This window comes from Saimiri boliviensis, chromosome 9, assembly GCF_048565385.1.
Source record: "Saimiri boliviensis isolate mSaiBol1 chromosome 9, mSaiBol1.pri, whole genome shotgun sequence".
Classification (NCBI taxonomy): Eukaryota; Metazoa; Chordata; class Mammalia; order Primates; family Cebidae; genus Saimiri; species Saimiri boliviensis.
The window spans coordinates 93,336,086-93,360,532 of record NC_133457.1 but is presented as its reverse complement, the minus strand read 5'-3'; the positions used below and the strand labels follow the sequence as shown (position 1 = coordinate 93,360,532).

At 47.3% G+C, this 24,447-nt stretch overlaps 1 protein-coding gene across 5 annotated transcripts in view; it reads left to right on the top strand.

Moving 5' to 3' along the window:
* The window catches only part of VPS16 (VPS16 core subunit of CORVET and HOPS complexes), a 27,743-nt gene extending 3,296 nt beyond the window's left edge, over nt 1-24,447 (top strand). Inside the window, exons 1-25 of one of the 5 annotated variants that reach the window (XM_074406329.1) lie at nt 10,867-10,936; nt 13,786-13,874; nt 14,017-14,074; nt 14,162-14,259; nt 14,349-14,477; nt 14,558-14,702; nt 14,828-14,943; nt 15,050-15,172; nt 15,305-15,360; nt 15,693-15,782; nt 15,883-15,977; nt 16,132-16,208; nt 16,653-16,784; nt 16,880-17,007; nt 17,138-17,173; nt 17,366-17,474; nt 17,942-18,076; nt 18,170-18,278; nt 18,355-18,452; nt 18,538-18,645; nt 18,951-19,028; nt 19,124-19,293; nt 19,373-19,469; nt 20,180-20,283; nt 20,398-24,447. In XM_074406329.1, coding sequence (XP_074262430.1) covers nt 13,860-13,874; nt 14,017-14,074; nt 14,162-14,259; nt 14,349-14,477; nt 14,558-14,702; nt 14,828-14,943; nt 15,050-15,172; nt 15,305-15,360; nt 15,693-15,782; nt 15,883-15,977; nt 16,132-16,208; nt 16,653-16,784; nt 16,880-17,007; nt 17,138-17,173; nt 17,366-17,474; nt 17,942-18,076; nt 18,170-18,278; nt 18,355-18,452; nt 18,538-18,645; nt 18,951-19,028; nt 19,124-19,293; nt 19,373-19,469; nt 20,180-20,283; nt 20,398-20,542 — 2,451 coding nt within the window. In that variant the 5' untranslated portion in view covers nt 10,867-10,936; nt 13,786-13,859 and the 3' untranslated portion in view covers nt 20,543-24,447. Of the gene's footprint in view, nt 1-10,795; nt 10,937-13,785; nt 13,875-14,016; nt 14,075-14,161; nt 14,260-14,348; nt 14,478-14,557; nt 14,703-14,827; nt 14,944-15,049; nt 15,173-15,304; nt 15,361-15,692; nt 15,783-15,882; nt 15,978-16,131; nt 16,209-16,652; nt 16,785-16,879; nt 17,008-17,137; nt 17,174-17,365; nt 17,475-17,941; nt 18,077-18,169; nt 18,279-18,354; nt 18,453-18,537; nt 18,646-18,950; nt 19,029-19,123; nt 19,294-19,372; nt 19,470-20,179; nt 20,284-20,397 lie in introns of those variants that run through there. The other 4 variants (XM_074406327.1, XM_074406328.1, XM_003941053.4 and 1 more) reach the window with 4 other exon arrangements.

Genomic DNA, 24,447 nt, shown 5'->3' with positions numbered 1-24,447 from the left:
TAGGTTTTCCTTGGCATCGTTCTTAGCAAACAATATAATTTATCATACACTCAGCATTTCTCAGCAGAGAACATGTCACAGACTGGGGGAGTCAAAGGCAGAGAAGGCATTCCGAAAGAAGTAATAATACTGTATCTAGGGAGTGAGTAGATTTAGGTGCAGGAAGTAGGATGGAGGTGGAGAAGAGCATATACACAAAAGTCTTGCTGCAGGAAGGACTGGGGCATGCACAGTGACCTAGAGAGCCAAAGTGGCTGGAGTGCTATAGGCACCAGAAACAGGAAATGCATTTGAAAGGAAATGCTCTTCTTTTAGGGATCACACCCTGCAGGGACTTGTAGACCAACAGGAAGCCTCAATTAAAGGGCCTTAACAAGAGATTGATGTGACTGGATTTGCAAGAGGGTGTGTGTGTGTGTGTATTTGTTTTAAGTTCCTTTTGTAGCCAATAGTGGGGAAAGTTGGCAGGAACAAACAAAAATGGAAGCAAGGAAGATGGTTAGGAGCCTGACAGAACAGATCAGGAATAAGTTGAAGATGGCCAGTACTATGGGTGGTGATGGTGGAGGTGGAGAGAAGGGGCCAATCTGAGAGAAATTTAAAAGGTAAAATGGAAGCAATTTGTAATGATTGCACGTGGTAGGGAGGAAGGAGAGCAAGAAATCAAGGATGACTTGGATTTGGGACTTAAAATCATGAGAAAAGGGCCGGGCACAGTGGCTCAAGCTTGTAATCCCAGCACTTTGGGAGGCTGAGGCAGGTGGATCACGAGGTCGAGAGATTGAGACCATCCTGGTCAACATGGTGAAACCCCGTCTCTACTAAAAATACAAAAAATTAGCTGGGCATGGTGGCGCGTGCCTGTAATTCCAGCTACTCAGGAGGCTGAGGCAGGAGAATTGCCTGAACCCAGGAGGCGGAGGTTGCGGTGAGCCAAGATCGCGCCATTGCACTCCAGCCTGGGTAACAAGAGTGAAACTCCTTCTCAAAAAAAAAAAAAAAAAAAAAAATCATGAGAAAGAAAGAGTGAGTTTGGTAGGGAAGAAGGTGAGCTTAGTTTTAAATACATTGAATTTCACGTACTTAAGAAGCATATTATGGTGAAAGAAAGGAGAGTTAAGATGCGTTATCAACTCCTGAAATTATTTTTAGAAGGGTGGGCAACTATTTAAGTAGTTATATTTTTGTTTCATTTTGGTTTTTTTTATATATAAACATCTTTTTTTTTTTTTTTTTCCAAAAAAATCAGCCATGTATAGTGGTGCGCACATGTAATCCCAGCTACAAAAAAAAAAAAAAAAAAAAAGAACATGTAAAAAAATTGTGGTTAAATGATAAAAAGTTTTCTTAACCATTTTTTAGTGTACTCTTTAGTAGTGTTAAGTATATTCACGTTGTTGTGTAACCAGTATCCAGAACTTCTTCATCTTGCAAAACTGAATTCTATACCCTTCAACAGAAATTCTATACCCATTTCTTCCTCCCCTCAGCCCATGGCAACCGCTATTCTATGTTCTGTCTCTGAATTTGACTACTCTAGACTCCTTATGTAAGTGGAGTCCTACACCACTTATCTTCCTGTGACTGGCTTATTTCACTTAGTATAGTATCTTCTCTTCAAGGTTTATTCATGTTGTAGCATATGTCAGAATTTTCTTCCTTTTTGAGGCTGAATAATATTCCATTGTATGCATTTACCACATTTTGCTTATCCCTTTCATCTGTCCAAGGACACTTGGGTTGCTGTCAGCCCTTGGCTATTGTGAATAATCTGCTCTGAATGTGGGTCTACAAATATCTCTTCAATATTTTCTGTACTCGGCTTTTCTTTTTTTTCTCTTGAGACAGAGTCTCTCTGTTGCTCAGGCTGGAGTGCAGTGGCGAGATCTCAGCTCGCTGCAACTTTCACCTCCCGGCTTCAAGCGATTCTCCTGCCTCAGCCTCCCAAGTAGCTGGGATTATAGGCACCCATCCCTTGCCCGGCTAATTTTTGTATTTTTAGTAGGGATGGGGTTTCACCATGTTGGCCAGGCTAGTTTCGAACTCCTCACCTCAGGTGATCTGCCCGCCTTAGTCTCCCAAAGTGCTGGGATTACAGGCGTGAGTCGCCCGCCCAGCCTCTGTACTCCGCTTTTAATTATTTTGGGTATATACCCAGAAGTGGAATTTCTGGATCGTGTGGTAAATCTATGTTTACTTGTTTGAGGAACTGCTATACGTACTGTTTTCCATAGTAGCTGATACACCATTTTACATTCCTAGCAACAATGCCCACGAGTACTTTAATAGTATATGTTTTTGAGACAGGCTGGAAACAAGGAATTACAGGAGTGACAGTGAACTCTCTTTAGGGCCTGGGATTTGGAAATTACTGAATTATACCCCAAGGCAACCAGATTATACCTAACAATGCATCTTCCTCCCATATGGTCTGATATCTTAACTTGGACAGGCAGAGATCATCTATTTTCACACAAGGGTCTTCTCACACCCCAGTAGACTGTGCTTCTCCAGTGGTTCAGCTGCCCTGCCACAGGAATTTCCTATTTCCAGCAGGGGACTGGAATTGAAGCTACCAGTGCCATTAGGTTTAACGATTTCCTTGTATTAGATTCCAAGGTCCATTTACTGCTGCTGAGATTTCCACTTCTGGGACCTAGGAGTGGAGAAGAAAGATGGAGCTGGCCTTCCTCACTAAGGGTGTGGCTTGTCCTCACAGAGTCCTCACCCTTAGGCTTTTTCCGAGGGTGAGGCTTTTTGGAGAAGTTGCCCTTCACTCTGCCCATCCATACCCTGTGGTACCCTCCAGGCACAGCTTGAGTCACATCACTGTCCTCGAGAAGCCCACTTTAAAGCTTCAGGAGGTGGTCCATACATGAGTGCTCTTCACTCCCTGACCCTTACTTTTATGCCCACTTTGGGGGTCTCTTGTGCTTCCTTCTCACCTGGTCTGTGTTGCTGCTGACATCCTGGACCAACTACATTGCTCCCTGATTGTTGTTTTGGCCCAGTCTCCTAGGCATCCCAGCTCTTGCCAACTTCCAGGGTGACTTCAGTGGCCACCTGGCTTCATGGTTCTGTGACCTCTACTCAGGTGATTTTATCCATCACAGCCACCCCACCCTTGTGCTTATCCAGAACTGCTCTACCTCTGAAATGCTGAATTCAAACTGCCCTCTCTCTGACCACAAGCTCCTGTCTGCACTGATACTCTAATACCTCCGGATAATATACCCATCTTTCGACTTCCTTAGGATCGCCATTCATGGAGCCCCTTGTTCTCTTGGTGTCTACCTGCAGAACCCCCTTCTGTAGATGTTTCTTTCTCTACCCACCTTAGAGTACAGCCACAGTCAGTTGCTTCGGTTTTTTTCTTGCCCTTTCCCTAACCTTGATTCTTTGTCCTTTGGTTACAGCTGCCCGGTGCAGAGCCACCTCCCAGTGCACCTGTCTCTCACCACCTCTGTACATGTACCCAGGCTGATGAGCACTGCCATGAGGTTCACACAACAGGCAGGTTGGGACACCAACAGGCACCAACCCCAACTGGGCTCTCACCATCCTATTATATGGAGTCAGCCTGCATTCACTCACTATAAGGGCTCTACTTTTATTTATTTTTTATTTTTAACTTTAATTTTTTTAGAGATGAGATCTCACTCTATCATTCAGGCTGGAGTGCAGTGGTGCAGTCTTGGCTAACTGCAGCTTCAAACTCTTGGGCTCAGGTGATTTGCCCACCTCAGGCTCTCAAAGTGCCGGGATTACAAGTGTGAGTCACCATGCCTGACTGAAGCAACATTTTTGCAAGGTTGTTATCACGTGTAATAGGTGTAATAGTGAGCGGAGCCACTCCCACTTCCACCTCTTGAATCTTGATATGATCATCTCTGATTAAAAGCATTGGCCACATCCTGTAATACAAGCCCTATCCTTTTAAGGATATTGTCTTGCAATTGGTGCTATAACCAAGTTGTCAGTAAATTTAGGTCAGCCACTTCTGAGAGATGGGGCTTAGGGTAAAGCCAATTGATCCCATAGCCGTGAGCCCACTGCTACCTTTCTTTGCTATGAAATGAGGTCCTTTATTAGATGCAGTGCTTTGCAGAATGCCACAATGCTGGTTAAAGAATACTGTAAATCCACAGATGGTGGGTGCTGGAAAACACATTGCAGGCAGGAAAGGCAAATCCATATTCAGAATATGTATCTGTTCCAGTGGGGATAAATCGTTGCCCTCTCTGAAATAGAAAAGACCCAATATAATCAACTTGCAGGCTGGTACCTCCAGGAATGGTGCAATACTGGAGTCATGTATTGCCTTTGCTATTGACAGTGTTAGTTGGATTGGGAGGCTTCTAAGACATCTACCCCAAGTTAGGTTATCAGGGTTTTCAAGCAAAAGCTAGTCTCCTTGGAGACAGGAAGGCTTTCCTCTGGCAAGGGAAGTTCAGAATGACCTAGGAGTCCAAAATTGTCGTTTTCACGTAGATCTAACCAGATGTCCCTCTTCCAGGATTCAGGATCTCATTGTTTCCTATCAGTACCCTAATTTGCACAGAAATGGTATGTTGGCAAATTCAACTGTTGTAACTCAACAACTCACACAATTTTGTGTTTGATTTTCAGTAATAGCAGCTGTGTGGCTACAAGAAATAAGGGTTGGTTTGTTTTGTTTTGTTTTGTTTTGTTTTGTTTTGTTTTGTTTTGTTTTGAGACGGGGTTTTGTTCTTGTTGCCCAGGCTGGAGTGCAATGGCACAATCTCAGCTCACTGCATCCTCTGCCTCCCTGGGGTTCAAGTGATTCTCCTGCCTCAGCCTCCTCAGTAGCTGGGATTATAGGCATGCACCATCACGCCTGGCTAATTTTTTGTAATTTTAGTAGAGACAGGATTTCAGCATCTTGGCCAGGCTGGTCTCAAACTTCTGACCTCAGGTGATCCACTTGCCTCAGCCTCCCAAAGTGCTAGGATTAACAGGTGTGAGTCATCACACCTGGCCAAAACAAAATTATTTTAGGGCTGTTAGAGAAGCCTTCTGCTTCTCTGAACATGACTCAAGTTGAATGTTAATGGACCTGAGATCACTTTCTCTTTGTAAATGTTCAAGTGAGCTCAAAATAATCCATTCCATACCACCATGTATAAAGTCATCGTTACTCCCATAGTGGCAAATACAGAAGTCACTCCCATAATACATGTTTCAGTTACCATTTCATCACAGTAAACTGCAGGCTTGATAAATTGTGGTGCAAGTACATACAATGGGTTATAGCATCTGTTTTCCATTGACAAAGAGCTCAACACCAAGCCAATTCCCAAATCCCATTTTTAGGGGATCTGTCTTCTGGGACTATTCCCTCTATTCCAAGTCTGTATCAGTCTGGGTCCAGGTCCAGTCAGAAGACTTAACCTGGAAAGTTTAATATAAACAATTGTGGGCCAGGTCCTCACGCCTGCAATTTTAGCACTTTGGAAGACCAAGTGGGTGGATTACCTGAGATTAGGAGTTTGAGACCACCCTGGCCAACATGGCGAAACCTTGTCTCTACTAAATATACAAAAAAGTAGCTGGGCGTGGTGGTGGGCACCTGTAATCTCAGCTACTTAGTAGGCTGAGGCAGGAGAATCACTGGAACCCAGGAGGTGGAGATTACGCCATTGCCCTCCAGCCTGGGCAACAAGAGGGAAACTCTATCTCAAAAAAAAATATATATATATATACATGGCAAGTCACAGCCAGCGGCTCAGTGTACAGGTGTACAGAGGAAGTTTGTGGAAACCCTAGGACACAGGCAGGATGCAGCCAGTGGCCAGGCAAGTTGGTATGGAGAGGAAGTGGGGACCTGATATGGGCAGGAAGCCTGGAGTATAGCGTCTGTCGAGAGAACCTGAGAAAAGCGATACAGGGAGGGCTGCAGTGTTGCTGAGGGACTGTGCTTTGTGGATGTGTGGCTGGGGCCGAGCAGTTCCAGATGTTCTCCACCCTGGCTGCTGGCTGGCGGCCACCACTGGAAGCACAGGAGGGCCCTTTCCTAATGCAGTGTCCTTCCAGCGCCCTCTGCTGAGAAAGCTTAACATGCTCGCTATAAAGAAGAAATGCTTAAAGGAACGCTGACCATTACCATAGAACATGTGTTAAAGGGTGAATTTGGAGCTGAGAGGCAATACGGTGATAACTGACCTGCTAGGTCTGTATGAATATCTATGTTCCTATCAGATGTTTTTTCACCCTATGATTTTAGTTATAGAATGTCAAAAGAAATCCATATGGGTTGTAAAGAATTCAAATAATGCCAAAGGATATATTGCAAAACACACATGATTTTTTTGGTTTCCCAGTGCATGTAAAAGTTTTATGTTTACACTATAATATAGTATATTAAGTGTGCAATAGCATTATGTCTAAACAAATGTACATGCCTTAATTTAAAAATACTTTATTGCTAAAATGTGCTAGTGATTATCAGAGCCTTAAGCAACTTGTCGTATTTTTTCTGGTGGAGGGTCTTACCTTAATGGTGATGGCTGCTAACTAATCCGAGTTGTGGTTGCTGAAGGTTAGGATAGCTACCACAATTTCTTAAAACAACAATGAAGTTGCCCTATCAGTGGGCTCTTCCTTTCATGAAAGGTTTCTCAGTAGCATGCATTGCTCTCTGATAGCATTTTATCCACAGTAGAACTTCCACAATTTAGTCAATCCTTTCAAACCACACCGCTGCTTTATTAACTAAGTGTATATAATACTTTAATTCTTTTGTTGTCATTTCAACAGTGTTCACAGTAGTAGATACCATCACCAGTAGTAGATGCCATCTCAAGAAACCACTTTCAGCTAGAAACGGTGGCTCACACCTGTAGTCCTAGCACTTTGGGAGGCTGAGGAGGGCGGAGCACTTGAGGCCAGGAGTTCAAAACCAGCCTGGCCTACATGGTGAAACCCCATCTCTACTGAACATACAAAAATTAGCCAGGTGTGGTGGTGGGTGCCTATATTCCCAGTTACAGGAGGCCTAGGCAGGAGGCCTAGAACTTGGGAGAGAGAGATTGCAGTGAGCCGAGATCAAGCCACTGCACTTCAGCCTGGGTGACAGAGTGAGACTCTGTCTCAAAACAAACAAGCAAGCAAACAACAACAACAAAAACCCACTTTCTTTGCTCATCCGTAAGAAGCAAATCCTTATTTGTTCATGTGCTGAGATTGAAGCAATTCAGTCACATCTTCAGGCTCTACTCCTAATTCTGATTGTCTTGCTATTTCTACCACCTCTGCAGAGACTTCTACTAAAGTCTTAAACCCCTCAAAGTCATCCATGAGGATTGGAATCAACTTCCTCCAAACTCCTATTAATGTTGATATTTTGATCTTTCATCAATCGTAAGTGCTCTTAATGGCATCTAGAATCATGACTCCTTTCCAGATTTTCAATTTACTTTGTTGAGATCCATCAGAGGAACTTCTATTTATGGCAGCTATAGCCTTAAAATGTATTTCTAGACTGAGCACAGTGGTGCACACCTGTAATCCCAGCACTTTGGGAGGCCAAGGTGTAGGAATCACTTGAGGCCAGGAGTTCAAGACCAGCCTGGCAACAGAGTGAGTCCCCATCTCTACACACACACACAAAATTTTTCAGTCAGGCACACTAGCATGCGCTGATAGTCCGAGCTACTTGGGAGGCTGAGGCTGGAGAATCACTTGAGCCCAGGAGTTTGAGGCTGCAAGGCTACAGTGAGCCATGATCACATCACTGCACTCTATCCTGGGCAACAGAGCAAGACACTGTCTTTCTTTCTTTTTTTTTTGAGACGGAGTTTCGCTCTTGTTACCCAGGCTGGAGTGTAATGGCGCGATCTCGGCTCACCGCAACCTCCGCCTCCTGGGGTCAGGCAATTCTCCTGCCTCAGCCTCCTGAGTAGCTGGGATTACAGGCACGTGCCACCATGCCCAGCTAATTTTTTGTATTTTTAGTAGAGACGGGGTTTCACCATGTTGACCAGGATGGTCTCGATCTCTTGACCTCGTGATCCACCCACCTTGGCCTGCCAAAGTGCTGGGATTACAGGCTTGAGCCACCACGCCCGGCCCTTTCTTTAATTAAAAAAAAGAGAGAGCCGGGCGCGGTGGCTCAAGCCTGTAATCCCAGCACTTTGGGAGGCCGAGGCGGGTGGATCACGAGGTCGAGAGATCGAGACCATCCTGGTCAACATGGTGAAACCCCGTCTCTACTAAAAGTGCAAAAAATTAGCTGGGCATGGTGGCACGTGCCTGTAATCCCAGCTACTCAGGAGGCTGAGGCAGGAGAATTGCCTGAGCCCAGGAGGCGGAGGTTGCGGTGAGCCGAGATCGCGCCATTGCACTCCAGCCTGGGTAACAAGGGCGAAACTCCGTCTCAAAAAAAAAAAAGAGAGAAAAAAAAGCCTTATATAAGACTTGAAAATTGAGGCCAGGCGCGGTGGCTCACACGTTGAATCCCAACACTTTTGGGAGGCCGAGGCTGATGAATCACTTGAGGTCAGGAGTTCGAGACCAGCCTGGCCAACATGGTGAAACCCTGTCTCTACTAAAAAAAGCATATAAAAATTAGTCAGGCATGGTGGTGTGTGTATACAGTCTCAGCCATTCAGGAGGCTGAGGCAGGATAGTTGCTTGAACCTGGGAGGCAAAAGTTGTGGTGAGCCTAGGTTGCACCACTGGACTCCAGCCTGGGCAACAGAGTAAGACTCCATCTCAAAAAAAAAAAAAAAAAAAAAAAAAGAAGTTCAAAATCACTCCTTCCTTGATCCATGAACTGCATAGTGAATGTTGTGTTAGAAGACATAAAGACAACATTAATCTCCATCAGAGTATTTGGGGGACCAGGTACGTTGTCAATGAGCAGCTATGTTTTTAAAGCAATCTTTTTTTCTGAGCAGTGGATCTCAATAGTGGGCTTTAAACATTTAGCAAACCATGCCATGCCATCTGGGCTTTGTTATCCCATTTCTGGAGCACAGATAGAGTAGATTTAGCATAAAGGGTCCTAGGATTTTCATGATGGTAAATGAGCATTAGCTTCAACTTAAAGTCACTAGCTGCATTAGGCCCCAACAAGAGAGTCAGTCCTGTTGTTATACGCTTTGAAGCCAGGTGTTTACTTCTTTGTAGCTATGAAAGGTCTAGATGGCATCTTCTTCAAACATAAGACTGTTTTATCTACATTGAAAATCTGTTGTTTAGCCAGCCACCTTTGTCAATGATCTTTTCTAGACCTTCTGGATAACTTGCTGCAGCTTCTATGTCAGCACTTGCTCCTTTACCTTGTGCTTTTATATTACAGAGATGGTTTCTTCCCTTAAACTTCATGAACCAACCTCTGCTAGCTTCAGACTTCTGCAGCTTCCTCACCTCTCTCAGCCTTTATAGAATTTAAGAGTTAGGACCTTGCTCTGCATTAGGCTTTGGCTTAAGGGAATGTTGTGGCTGGTGTGATCTTATACAGAGTTCACTAAAAGTTTCTCCTTATCAGCAATAAGGCTACTTTGCTTTCTTATCATTCCTACATTCACTGGAGTAGCACTTTTAATTTCCTTCAAGAACTTTTCCTTTGCATATACAACTTGGCTAACTGGCACTAAAGGCCTGGCTTTTGGCCTGTCTTGGCTTTCAACATGCCTTCCTCACTAAGCTTAGTAGTTTCTAGCTTTTGACTTAAAGTGAGAGATTTATCACTCTTCTTTCACTTGAACAGATAGAGAGTTTTTAATTGGCCTAATTTCGACACTGTGTGTCTCAGGGAATAGGAGGCCTGAAGAGAGGGAGAGATGATCGGGAAACGGCTGGTTGGTGGATAAATCAGAACACATACAACACGTGTTCGTTAAGCTCACCATCATGTACGGGCTCAGTTTGTGGCACCCCAAAACAATTACAATGGTAACAACATTGATCGCAGATCACTAGATTCGATTTATAATAATGAAAAACTTTGGAATATTGTGAGAATTACCAAACTGTAACACAGGGACATGAAGTGAGCACATGCTGTTGGAAAAATGACACTGATAGATTTGCTTGACTCAGCATTGCCACAAACCTTCAATTTGTAAAAATGCAGTAACTGCCAAGTGCAGTAAAGCAAAGTATAACAAAATGATGTATGCTTGTAGTATAAAAATGGACAGCTCCCCAGGTGTGTCCCCATCTACCACCCTCCCCAAAAGTAATCACTGTCTCTGGCTTAGTATGGAAGTCTCTTGAGCATTTTTCTATATATTAACACAGAAAGTAAAATAATGAAATAGCATTTATTGTGTTTCTATATGGCCCATTGTCTCATTTCAAGTATCAATTTGCACTAATTTGAAATGTCATCTTTATTATATACTCAATTCTGAGCTCTTTTCCTGGACTCCATTCTTCTCCATTGATCTATTTGCACATTCCTGCACCAAAATAATAGTTTTTAAGTTAACTTTTTATAGTGTGTGATATCTGGTATACATCTGTTCTCATATTTTCAAATGTTCTTAAATATTAAATATAAATTTATATTAAATATTTTGTGGTATTTATATTTATAAATATTTTTATATAATTAAATTTGAATTTATATATAAATTTATATTTAATTATATAAAAATTTATATCTAAATTTAAATTTAAATATAAATTTATATTTATCTAAATTTAAATTTAAATAAATATAAATTTATATTTAAATATAAATACCACAAAATATTTAAGATTTTTTGATATTTGTATACTCTTTCAGATGATTTTTTTCCTCTCTCTCTTTTTTTTTTTTTTTGAGACCGAGTCTCCCACTGTCGCCCAGGCTGGAGTGTAGTGGCACAATCTCAGCTCACTGCAACCCCTGCCTCTCAAGTTTAAGTGATTCTCATGCCTCAGCCTCCTGCAAGCTGGGAGTACAGGTGCCCACCTCCATGCCCAGGTAATTTTTATATTTTTAGTAGAGACAGGGTTTCACCACGTTGGTCAGGCTAGCCTCAAACTACTGACCTCAGGTAATCTGCCCACCTTGGCCTCCGAAAGTGTTGGGAATACAGACGTGAGCCATACCACACCTGGCCCCACTATATGAACTTTAGAATCAGTTTGTACATTAATACTCCACTGGCCAGATAATTGGCAGAAGGTATTTATTGGAATTCCTGTGCATTTATACGTTATTTTGGATATTTCCCCATGTCTTTTATAGCTTTGGAAAATATTTGATTTTGTAAAATTTTTCGTTAAATTTATTATTTGACATCTTACAGTTTTATTCCCATCATTATTAGGATCTCTTAAAAGTTGTATTTCTTTCTTTTCTTTTTTTTCTCAGATGGAGTCTCACTTTGTTGCCCAGGTAGCTAGAGTGCAGTGCCATGATCTCAACTCACTGCAACCTCTGCCTCCTGGGTTCAAGTGATTCTCCTGCCTCAGCCTCCTGAGCAGCTGGAATTACAGGCACTCCCTCCTGAGCCCGGATAATCTTTATATTTTTACTTTAATTTTATTTATTTTTTTGAGACAGAGTCTTACTCTGTCACCCAGGCTGAAGTGCAGTAGCATGATCTTGGCTCACTGCAACCTCTGCCTCCTGGGCTCAAGTGATTCTCATTCCTCACCCTCCCAAGTAGCTGAGATTACAGATGTCCACCATGCCTGGCTAATTTTTGTGCTTTTAGTAGAGACAGTGTTTCACCATGTTGGCTAGGCTGGTCTCATACTCCTGATCTCAAGTAATCCACCTACCTCACCTTGAAAAGTTGTATTTTTTTTTTTTTTAGACAGAGTTTCTCTCTTGTTACCCAGGCTGAAGTGCAATGGCGCAATCTCGGCTCACCGCAACCTCCGCCTCCTGGGTTCAGGCAATTCTCCTGCCTCAGCCTCCTGAGTAACTGGGATTACAGGCACGTGCCACCATGCCCAGCTAATTTTTTGTATTTTTAGTAGAGACGGGGTTTCACCATGTTGACCAGGATGGTCTCGATCTCTTGACCTCGTGATCCACCCACCTCGGCCTCCCAAAGTACCGCGCCTGGCCAAAAAGTTGTATTTCTAATTGATTCTTGGTATGGTATGAAAATTTCTTGGTATAGAAAATAAACTGATTTTTGTTGATCATCCTACACCCTCTGTGAGAGTCTGATATTCATTGTTTCCTAGACTGCTTTGGGTTTTTTGTCGTCGTCGTTGTGTGTTTGTTTTTCTTTTGAGACAGGGTCTCACTTTGTCACCCAGGCTGAAGTGCAGTGATGCTATCTTGGCTCACTGCAGCCTCGACCTCCCAGGTTCAAGTGATCCTTCTGCCTCAGCCCTCCAAGTAGCTGGCATGCTACTTGAACTATAGGCATGTACCACCACACCCAGCTAATTTTTGTATTTTTTGTAAAGATGGGGTTTCGCCATGTTGCCCAGGCTGGTCTTGGTCTCCTAAGCTGAAGTGAGCTGCCTGCTTCAGCCCCATAAAGTGCTAGGATCACAGCTTTGGATTTTCTAAGTAGGTAATCATATTATTTGCAAATAATGAACTCTGCTTCTTCATCAAAATATAAACATATCTTTATTTTTTTTCTTAAATTATGTTGACTAGAACCACAACAAGGATGTCAAATAGTAGGTAATGATGGGTATATTCCTGATCACGAATGAGAAGATTCCTGAAATGATACTGGCTGAAGTGCCCTTCTTGAACACTGTCTTCTCTTGGTGTCCTGGAGTAGTGCCCACTCCTTCTTTGTCTCTTTTGGTACTCCTTTTTCCCTCATCTTGAGGTATGCTGACATACCTCAAGCTCCCTACCCTGACTTCCCATGCAGCACACACTCGGTGGTCCATGAGCATTTCAGATTGTAATCGTCTCATGCCTCATGTGATTTGTGATTTGGTTAACTCCCATAAGCCAAGTGTTCGCAGATTGACATCCCCAATCCAGGACTTCTCCCAGCACCATCTCACTGAAAAGCTCTTGGATTTCCTTCAGGCACTGCTAACTCAGTACCTCTAAAACTAAGTTCATCGTCAATAAGCATAGAGCTGAACCCCTGGATATAAAGCCTACACCCTGATTCACAAAGAACCAGAAATAGGCCAGGCACTGCAGCTCACACCTGTAATACCAGCACTTTGGAGGCCAGGGTGGGAGGATTATTTGAGCCCAGGAGTTTGAGACCAGCCTGGGCAACATGGGGAGACTCCATCTCTACAAAAAATAAAACAAAATAGCCAGGTATAATAGTGCACCCTGTAGTCCCAGCTACCCAGGAGGCTGAGATGGGAGGATCACTTGAGCTTGGGAGGTTGAAGCTGCAGAGAGCCGTGATTGTGACAGTGCACCCCAGCCTGGACAACACAACAAGACCCTCTCTCAAAAAAGAACTAGAAATAGAAGAAAGGCTTTCTTCCCTGAGAGACCCTTTCTGAGAGTCTCATTTCCTGTTAAGGCTGGCCTGAGCCAGCCACTTCACCTTAGTTCTATCTCAGTTTGTGCCTTGGGTGTTGGCCACACAGCTTGCCTGGCTCAAGAGCTCCTGCCATCCTTGGACACTTGCCCCAAGAACCACATCCTTCCCTGCCAAAACCCTCTGCTGCCTCTCTTGCTGTCCCTAGGCATGCATGTGGTCAGTTGGCCTAACTTTCTGGTCATCACCCTCCTCCCTGCCTCTGGGGGTGAGGGTGGAGACTTCCTCTACAGCCTTGTGGAAGACAAATGGAGGCTTTAGAAATTCCCCTGGGGCTTACTCCCTCCGGATGCAGGGTAATGAGGCTAATCTCTGCTCATCTCTGTGTGGGCAGGAAATATGAGCTGTACAGCATGGACTGGGACCTGAAGGAAGAACTCAGGGATTGCCTGGTGGCTGCTGCACCCTATGGGGGCCCCGTTGGTATGTTGCCCCTCCACCACCACCTGCTCTGGGACCCTGGGATGAACTTAAGGTCCTTGATTCCTGGGGCCTTGCTGTCAGATTGTTCATGTTGACACCCCGACTCACCCTGCTGAGATGCTTTTACTTCTGGTTTTTGTAGGCCTGCTTCACATGGGGTGGGCCTGGGGAGCCAGGACATGAGGCCTGCTTTACATGTGGTAGGTTTGGGGAGTCAGGACCTGAGGCCTACTTCACATGGTGTAGGCGTGGGGAGCTAGGACAGAAGGTCTCTTCTCAAACTGCAGCACTGCTGAGGAACCCCTGGCGGAAGGAGAAAGCTGCCAGTGTAAGGCCAGTGCTCGATATATACTCTGCTTCTGGCATGCCTCTGGCCAGCCTGCTGGTGAGCATTTCTGACGGTCCCTGTGGCTGGAGGCTGGACAGGGTTTCCTCACCTGAGGACAGCCTCAGGAACCTCTCTCTCCCCTGCAGTGGAAGAGTGGACCCGTGGTGTCCCTGGGCTGGTCTGCTGAGGAGGAGCTGCTCTGTGTGCAGGAAGATGGTGCTGTACTGGTTTATGGGCTTCATGGTGACTTCCGGAGACACTTCAGCATGGGCAATGTAGGGGTCAGAGAGGGCTGGGGAAGCGGGGTAGAGTGTATGACCCTGTGGCTCCCTCAACCCATGACCCCTCTCCTCAGGAAGTACTCCAGAACCGGGTTCTGGATGCCCGGATCTTTCACACTGAATTTGGTTCTGGAGTGGCCATCCTCACAGGGGCCCACCGCTTCACCCTCAGTGCCAATGTGGGTGACCTCAAACTCCGCCGGATGCCAGAGGTGCCAGGTAAGCCCTGACACCGCTGAGATGGCCATTCATTACCCACAGATGTGCCTCCAGCCTGTGAGACCCATAGAAGCAGAAACTATGAGCCCTGGCAATCCTAACGCTGTCCTTTTCCCTTGCCATAGGTCTGCAAAGTGCACCTTCCTGCTGGACTGTGCTATGCCAGGACCGAGTGGCACACATTCTTCTCGCTGTGGGGCCTGATCTATACCTCCTGGACCATGCAGCCTGCTCTGCAGTGGTGAGGGCCCTGAGTGGGAATGAAGTGGAGGGGCTGGCGAAAGCAGTGGGAAGGCTCTGAAAAGTCAGTATATATCTGCCCTACCCCTACCCTGGCTCTACCTCAGACACCCCCTGGCCTGGCCCCAGGAGTAAGCAGCTTCCTACAGATGGCTGTCTCCTTCACCTACCGACACCTGGCACTCTTTACAGACACAGGCTACATCTGGATGGGGACAGCATCACTCAAGGTATGATCCTGAGGCAACACAGGGGTACTGTGCCTTGTCTAGGGTACAAGATCTTTTGGGGATGTGGGGGAGCTTTTCAACTAGAATGGTGACTGCTGGGACAGGGCCATAACATTGCCCACACCATTTCAGGAGAAGCTGTGTGAGTTCAACTGCAACATCCGGGCAGCTCCAAAGCAGATGGTCTGGTGAGGATGGGGGCGTTATTGCTGTGGGTGCGGTGAGACATAGCTTGCTTCCTGGGACAATCAGTTCCTTGATTCATCATGTCTACTGGCCGAGCCTAGTGGAGCTTGGATCTTACCTTCTCTGCCAGTGCACTTGAAGGAAGCCATTGTCCTCTGTGGACCACAGCTGCCTCAAGCTGAGGGCGCAGGGGTAAGAGGGAAGTGGAGAGGTCAGCATATAGTCAGGGATGCAAGTGTGTACAGGCTGTCCTGAGACAAAGGGATGTGAGCAGCAATGTGGGAGACATGGCTGTGGGCTGGTATCTAGCTGGGTATGTGTGGTGCTCTCACAGGTGTAGCCGTCCTCGTAGCAAGGAGAAGGCTGTAGTGGTGGCCTGGGAGAGGCGGCTGATGGTGGTGGGCGATGCACCCGAGAGCATCCAGTATCCTTGGAGGGCTGCCTGTGTGTGGAGGGAGAGGAAGGGAGGGTTCACCTGCCCCACCCCATATGTGGGTGCTCTTAAGAGCCTTAACCAAGCTCAGGTTTGTGCTGGACGAGGACTCCTACCTGGTGCCTGAGCTCGATGGTGTCCGCATCTTCTCCCGCAGCACCCACGAGTTCCTGCACGAGGTTCCAGGTGAGGCCTTCACTAGGGCACCACGTAACCCAAGGCATGGGCTCCTCGGCACCGCAGCTGCCCTGGGCCAGTGCCGCAGAGCAGGAACGGGGTGTTGAGGTAGGGCTCAGAGTTTCCTTGCCTTTCTCCCTCACTCACCAACTCCCTTCCACAGCGGCCAGCGAGGAGATCTTCAAAATTGCCTCAATGGCCCCTGGGGCACTGCTCCTAGAGGCTCAGAAGGAGTATGAGGTAAAGCCCTGAGCTTCTCCCCGGGTCCCAGGATGTGTTCCTCCTGCCCCTGCCCTGGCATGTGTGGGCATAGCCAGGTACCACCTGTCGAGAGAGGTCCAGGGAGGACACTGGTCTTGGTTGGGGAGGGCTGGCTCAGGTAGACAGAAGAGACACTGTGTCCTCCATGTGGTGTGATAGGGATGGGCAGGGCATCTCCACTGTCCCCACCCAGTCAGGCACAGGTCTGGGTTAGTTACTACTGGGAGTTCTCAAGGGCCCCCAAAGGCAGTTATGGGCTGATATGGGATGATGTCTGTGGGCACCTCAGGTGGATTGAGTGGGCTGTGGGAGTTGGGCCTCCAGCCTGTGCAGCTTATTTGAACCACAGCCCAGAATGGTTAGGGGCCAGGTACGGGAGTGTTCTCTGTCATGACGCTCTGGCTCTGGACTCCTCCCCACCAGAAAGAGAGCCAGAAGGCGGATGAGTACCTGAGGGAGATCCAGGAGCTGGGCCAGCTGACCCAGGCCGTGCAGCAGTGCATTGAGGCTGCAGGACATGAGCACCAGCCAGACATGCAGAAGAGTCTGCTCAGGGTTGGCCTGGATGGAGGGTTGGGGAGGGTGGGGCTGGGAGGAGGTGGAATGGGCAGCAGGGAAGCTCTCTCCTATTACCCTCTGGCTCTTCTCAGGCCGCCTCCTTTGGAAAGTGCTTCCTGGACAGATTTCCACCAGACAGCTTCGTGCGCATGTGTCAAGACCTGCGTGTGCTCAATGCCGTTCGGGACTATCACATTGGGATCCCACTCACCTATAGCCAGTATCCCTGTGCACTCTGGAAGGGTGCTTACAGCCAGGGGTGGCAGGGGAAGGGGCTGGAGATGCAGTCTGCAGGTACTTGGCAGGCAGGGCTTATTCCCCAGCTGAATCCTTAACCAAGGAAAATACAGATACAAGCAGCTCACCATCCAGGTGCTGCTGGACAGGTAGGGTAAGCCCAAGGGTGCAATGAGAGGGCTGTCGGGGGGAGGAATTATAGCCTTTGGTGGGGTCTTATGGTCACTGCTTCTGACACATCTCTCTTGGATGTGGGAGGCCTGATGTGCAGGCTGAGACCACTCTGCCCCCTCTTTCTCCTCCACCTCACTCCTTGTATCCTTTACCCACCGGTCTACCAGGCTTGTGTTGCGGAGACTTTACCCCCTGGCCATCCAGATATGCGAGTACTTGCGCCTTCCTGAAGTACAGGGTGTCAGCAGGATCCTGGCCCATTGGGCCTGCTACAAGGCAAGGATGTGGGATGGGGTCCAAGGGCACTTAGGGGATTCCAGGCCCTGGTGAGTTGGAGGAAACAGAAAGTGTAGAACTGGGCCAGGCACGGTGACTCAGCCTATAGTCCCAGCACTTTGGGAGGCCGAGACGGGTGGATCACCTGAGGTTGGGAGTTTGAGATGAGCCTGGCCAACATGGTGACACCTTGTCTCTACTAAAAATACAAAAATTAGCCAGGCATCGTTGCGCACGCCTGTAATCCCAGCTACTCAGGAGGCTGAGGCATGAGAATCGCTTGAACCTGGGAGGCAGAGGTTGCACTGAGCCGAAATCACACCACTGTACACCAGCCTGGGCAACAGAGCAAGACTATCTCAAAAGAAGAAAAAGTGTCGAACTGAAGGGGTGGGTCCTAAGGGCTTGCAGGAGTGGAGAGTGAGGAATGGCATCCAGATGTGTGTGACACCCCACATCCCTTGCAGGTACAACAGAAGGATGTCTCAGATGAGGATGTGGCTCGAGCTATTAACCAGAAGCTGGGGGACACGCCTGGTGTCTCTTACTCTGACATTGCTGCACGAGCCTATGGCTGTGGCCGCACGGAGCTGGCCATCAAGGTGTGGGTGCCCAGCCTTCCACAGACACTCTGATGTGGGTGTTCAGGGTCCCCATACCAGCTCCTCCTCTCTGTCTTCCTTCTCACCTCACAGCTGCTGGAGTATGAGCCACGCTCAGGGGAGCAGGTACCCCTTCTCCTAAAGATGAAGAGGAGCAAACTGGCACTAAGCAAGGCCATCGAGAGCGGGGACACTGACCTGGGTGAGGGCAAGGCTGGAGGGCCCCTAGGGTGAGTGGGAGCCTGGCTGGAGTTCCACTCCACCTTATTCTCCTACAGTGTTCACGGTGTTGCTGCACCTGAAGAATGAGCTGAACCGAGGAGATTTTTTCATGACTCTTCGGAATCAGCCCATGGCCCTGAGTTTGTACCGACAGGTGTGTGTAGTGGGCAGGGTTGGGGGCGGAGCCTGCTGAGCACTTGAGTTGGCCTTGCTGACTGATCGCCTGCCTATGGCCCCAGTTCTGTAAGCATCAGGAGCTAGAGACGCTGAAGGACCTTTACAATCAGGATGACAATCACCAGGAATTGGGCAGCTTCCACATCCGAGCCAGCTATGCTGCAGAAGAGGTCTGAGGCCCATGGGGCATGTGGGACCTGTGGGCTGGGGCTGTTGGTCTGGTTCCTTCAGGAATCTAGGCCTTCGTGCCGGGTGTACACCCCGTCTAGTCCTTACTGTAAGGGAGAGTCTGACGTGAGGCCAGGATGGGAGTTGGTGTCAGAGGAGCTAGCTGTTTATCTAGGACATCAGAGTGGTGCCCCTAGCAGGGAAGGGTGACCCTGGGTACAGGGATTGAGGAGAAGACTGTAGCCTGGGTGGGGAGGGCCAGGGTCCTGCATGCTATGAGTTCAGGCCTGCCTTCTTGTCTTTATAGCGGATTGAGGGCCGAGTAGCAGCTCTTCAGACAGCCGCCGATGCCTTCTACAAGGCCAAGAATGAGTTTGCAGCCAAGGTTTGGTGCACCCTTTTCTAAGAGGCTCTTCCTCCTCTACTAGTCTCCCCTCCTGATCCCTCATCCCCATTTTGCCTCATTATCCGGGTCCCCAGGCTACAGAGGATCAAATGCGGCTCCTTCGGCTGCAGCGACGCCTAGAAGATGAGCTGGGTGGCCAGTTCCTAGACCTCTCTCTACATGACACTGTTACCACCCTCATTCTTGGCGGTCACAACAAGCGTGCAGAGCAGCTGGCACGTGACTTCCGCATCCCTGACAAGAGGTAGGTGAGTCCCAGGCTGTAGGTGGGTCCAGTACCACCAGCCTCTCCTGCAGCACCTCCAAGCCCAGCTTTCCTGCAGGCTCTGGTGGCTGAAGCTGACTGCCCTAGCAGATTTGGAAGACTGGGAAGAGCTAGAGAAGTTTTCCAAGAGCAAGAAATCACCCATTGGCTACCTGGTGAGGCAGGGTCCTCCCTCCAGCCCACTTCCAATGAGCGTAGTCTTTGGGGAAGAGGGATAGGCAGGGGGACAGACAGGATGGCCCATTCATGGCCTGTTCAGCTGCCCACCTATTTAGTGAGTCCTTCCTGTATACGCATTAGTGGGCAGGCACCATTCATTGTGTTGGGTGCACTGGAGGATGGATCCAAGTTTGCCTGCAGATGTTAGGGAGAGGGAGAATGAGCTGCTTTCCTCAGGGAGGGCCACAGGGGGCACCATGCGCCATAGGGAAAGTCCTGTTTGAGGAGGGTGGAGGGGGACAGGGAGGGTGCATATGGGAGGCAGTGGAGATACTGAGGGCTGTTTTCTGTGGTGGGTGGTTCAGAGGTGTAGAGGGCAGATTTGAGAATGCCAATCATGAGAGAACACATAGGACCTGCAAGGGGAGGTGGCAGGAATGCATGTTACAATGAGTAGTGGTGGGTGGTAGAGCAGAAGCTTGGAAATAATTGGTCTCCTCAAGGCTCTGACAGAGCTTTGGTTTAGGTGGTTTCTGACCTAAGAATGTTGAGATCATAAATATCTGCATGGGGGCTGGGAGATTATATATATTAACAGGCGTATGCATATAAAATATATATGGACGATGTATCCATTGGGGCTCTGCTCATAAGAGAGGACAGGAGGCTATGCCTTCTCCCTCCACCCACTCTCTCTCCTCCTAAGCCTTTTGTGGAGATCTGCATCAAACAACATAACAAATATGAAGCCAAGAAGTATGCTTCCCGTGTGGGTCCTGAGCAGAAGGTCAAGGCTTTGCTTCTTGTTGGGTACGTTGACTGAGGGCCTGTGGGTGCTGGGTGGCTGAGCTGTGGGCTGCTGAGAGGCCGGGTTTGTGTCCTTGAGCAGTCCTGACACCACCTTCTCTCTTGCTCAAACCATAGTGATGTGGCTCAGGCTGCAGACGTGGCCATTGAACACCGGAACGAGGCTGAGCTGAGCCTCGTATTGTCCCACTGCACAGGAGCCACAGATGGGGCCACGGCTGATAAGATTCAACGGGCCAGGGCACAAGCCCAGAAGAAGTGATGAGTCTACCCTGCACATTTCAAGCAAGGGGTTCCTCCTAGCACCTGGTCTTGACAGAAGGTTCATAGTTCATCCAGCTCCTCCCCCAGAGCAATGCTGAGGAGGCAGCGGTGGGTGGGGGTGGTAGCAGGGCTGTCTGGTTGTAAATAAAGTTGGAACACTTTAGAGTACTTGTCTTACACAGTCCAGCCTAAGCAAAGGCAAGCTCAAATCAGGACCCTCCAGATACTACGACAAAACTCCATGTGTTCCATTGTGTTGGGACTGGAGGTGGGGGCTTCTCCAGCCATACTTAGAAGAAACCTGTCCTCTCCATGGTTACCAAGGAAACTTTTCTCTAGCTCACAGCCCCTAGGAAGATTAGGGGGAGAGATGGCATAAAACTTAAGCACCAGCTCACCAAGAACACAGTGTAAGGCATTATATGTACATATAAACACACAACCATACTAAACACTTTAACGTTTGTACTTCATTTATTCCTTATGACTGCCCTTTGAGGTAACGTCACCCCACTTTACAGGAGATTGAGGACCAGGGAGGTTGATAATAGCAAATACATGAGCCGGGCACAGTGGCTCACACCTGTAATCCCAGCACTTTGGGAAGCTGAGGCAGGCAGATCACCTGAGGTCAAGAGTTCAAGACCAGCCTGGCCAAGGTGGTGAAACCTCGTCTCTACTAAAAACATAAAAATTAGCTGAGTGTGGTGGCGGCACCTGTAATCCCAGCTATTCGGGAGACTGAGGTAGGAGCTTTGCTTGATCCTGGGAGGCGAAGGTTGCAGTGAGCTGAGATCAGGCCACTGCACTCTAGCCTGGGTGACAGAGTGAGACTCCATCTCAAAAAAAAAAAAAAAAAAAAAGCAAATATGTGGCAAAACAGGGATTTGAAACCCTGGGCCAACTGCAAACTGGAACTGGAATCAGGCCCTCTGGGAGAAGGGAGCCTGAGGGAAGGCCCCAGTTTGCACTGCAGTGGGTATTGGAGAACTAATGAGAGGTGCGTGGCCTGTGAGACAAAGGGGTCGGGGGAGGGGGGTGGCCTTTGGAACTTTTGCCCACAGAACTGTGGTGAGCAATTCTAAGTTGTCTCTGGGCCAAATAGAAAAGGAGGATGGAAGAATTCAGTTCTGCCAAAAAAGAGCTATGAACACCAGACCCACAATCGTAGAAGCACCCACTGGGCCCTCTGCTCTCCCAATCTAGCCTTCCATCTGCACTCCAGTGCACCTTGGCTTCATGCCCTGGGCCCCCACCTAACACTGAAGGCATTGCCTTTTCCTCTGTTGCCCCACTTTGTCTACAAAGAGGAAACCACAGCCAAAGGGAGCGCAAGCCTCACTGGAGCTTCAGGCCTCTCCCTCTTTAACACTCCCATGGCTGACCATGCTTTTAGAAAGAAAGTGAGAGACTCAGGGCCTAAGAAGGCATTTCTTTTTTTCCTTTTCTTTTCTTTTCTTTTTTGAGACGGAGTTTCGCTCTTCTTACCCAGGCTGGAGTGCAATGGCGCCATCTCGGCTCACCGCAACCTCCGCCTCCTGGGTTCAGGCAATTCTCCTACCTCAGCCTCCTGAGTAGCTGGGATTACAGGCACGTGCCACCATGCCCAGCTAATTTTTTTGTATTTTTAGTAGAGACGGGGTTTCAACATGTTGACCAGGATGGTCTCGATCTCTTGACCTCGTGATCCACCCGCCTTGGCCTCCCAAAGTGCTGGGATTACAGGCTTGAGCCACCGCGCCCGGCTCTTTTTTTCCTTTTCTACCTGACTTTTTTTTTTTTTTTAGTTTTTTGGTGCCATGACTCAGATGTGAACCTCCTATCTGGCTTGTAAATGAAAGTTTGTGAAAGTCCTTCAAGGAGATATAAGTCAAATGGTAAAATAACTATTTCCTATGCTCACCATTTATCATGTGGGTCAAGAATTTGGTCAGGTTATAACAGCGATGGTTTGTGTCTGCTTCGTAGTGTCTGAGGCATCAGCTGGAAGATTCAGAGGTTGACAGCTAGGGGCTGAAATCATCTGAAAGCTTGCTAACTCACACGCCTGGCAGGTGTCGCTGGTTCTTAACTGGGACTTTAGGTGGGGTAGTCTACTAGAACACCCGCATCATGGTGGCTGAGTCCCAAGGGCAAGCATCTCAACAGGGAGCCAGGTAGAATCTGGACTGCCTTCCTAATCTAGGTTTGGAAGTTACATGGTGTCACATCTGCCACAGTGTCTGTCACAGCAGTAATATAGGCCCACCCCACCAATTTCAAAGGGGAAATAGATTCCACCTCTTTTGTTGTTGTTGTTGGTGGTGGTGGTGGTGGTGGTGGTGGTGTTGGTAGAGATGGGGTCTCAGGAGTCTCCTTATGTTGCCCAGGCTGGTTTTAAACTCCTGAGCTCAAGGAATCCTCCTGCTTCAGCCTCTCAAAGTGCTGGGATTACAGCATGAGCCACTGAACCTGGCCTGGACTCCACCTCCTGATAGGCAGTAGCAAGCTTCTGGAAATACTGTGGCTAGTTTTTGTAATCACAATCTGGCAAAGCCCATCAGCTTTCCCTTTTGGAATCAGACAAGAGGAAAGGAAATACTCCCTAATACTGGGCTCATCATTCTGGGCTTTTTTGTTCCCACTCTTGGCCCCACAATTTCTCACAGCCCTGGTAGCTCTTTGATGCCTTTAAAAAATGTTTTCCCAGCTTTTGGCATTCTCAAAAAAGATTGCTACCAAACAACCCAGTTTTCCTCTGGAAAGGGAGGCTTGGCTAGTGCTTTAAGAATGTACACAGTACAGGTTGGGCGAGGTGGCTCACGCCTGTAATCCTACCACTCTGGGAGGCTGAGGCAGGTGGATCAAGAGGCCAGGAATTCAAGACCAGCCTGGCCAAGATGCTGAAACCCCAATCTATTAAAAATACAAAAATTAGCCAGGTATGGTGGCAGGCACCTGTAATCCCAGCTACTCGGGAGGCTGAGGCAGGGAACTGCTTGAACCCGGGAGGCAGAGGTTGCAGTGAGCCAAGATTGTGCCACTGCACTCCAGCCTGGGTGACACAGCGAGACTCCATCTAAAAAAAAAAAAAAAAAAAAAAATATATATATATATATATATATATATATATATATATATATATAAAACCCACATCTCCAAAGTATCATACAGTGTATTTACTCATAGTCTATGCAAACATTAAACGCTATACACATGGAGTCTTAGAAATATGTAAAATTAGCTGGGCATGGTGGCGCGTGCCTGTAATCCCAGCTACTCAGGAGTCTGAGGCAGGAGAATTGCCTGAACCCAGGAGGCGGAGGTTGTGGTGAGCCGAGATTGCGCCACTGCACTCCAGCCTGGGTAACGAGCGAAACTCCATCTTAAAAAAAAAAGAAATAACTTTTGACGAAAAATTTATATAAACAGTGATTGCAACTTTATAAAAGGTGTGTGTGCATGTAGAGAAGCATTGGAATTGTTCATGGAGAGAGTTGTTTGGAAATTAAAGGCAGTTTTTAATACTTTTATGTAAAGTTAATCAATTATTTGCCTCCCCCATTTTATTATAAAAACTTTCAAACACAGCCAAGTAGAAATAGTTTTACAGTGAACATTTGTATAACTACCACCTGGATTGTACCATTAGCATCTTACTATCACACATCTGTTCATCTATCTATTTTTCTATGTCAATCCATGTTTTTCATATATTTCAAAGTAAGTTGCAGACATCATCAGTATACCTCCCCCTAAGTACTTCAGAATGCATTTCAATAACTAGAGTTCATATTTTATTTGTAATTATCTTTTTCTTTTCAGGCAAAATCCACATACAGTGCAATCCACAGATCTTAAATGTAATTTTCTGGACTTTGACAGATGTATAAACCTATAAATTGTGACATTTAAAAACCAGAA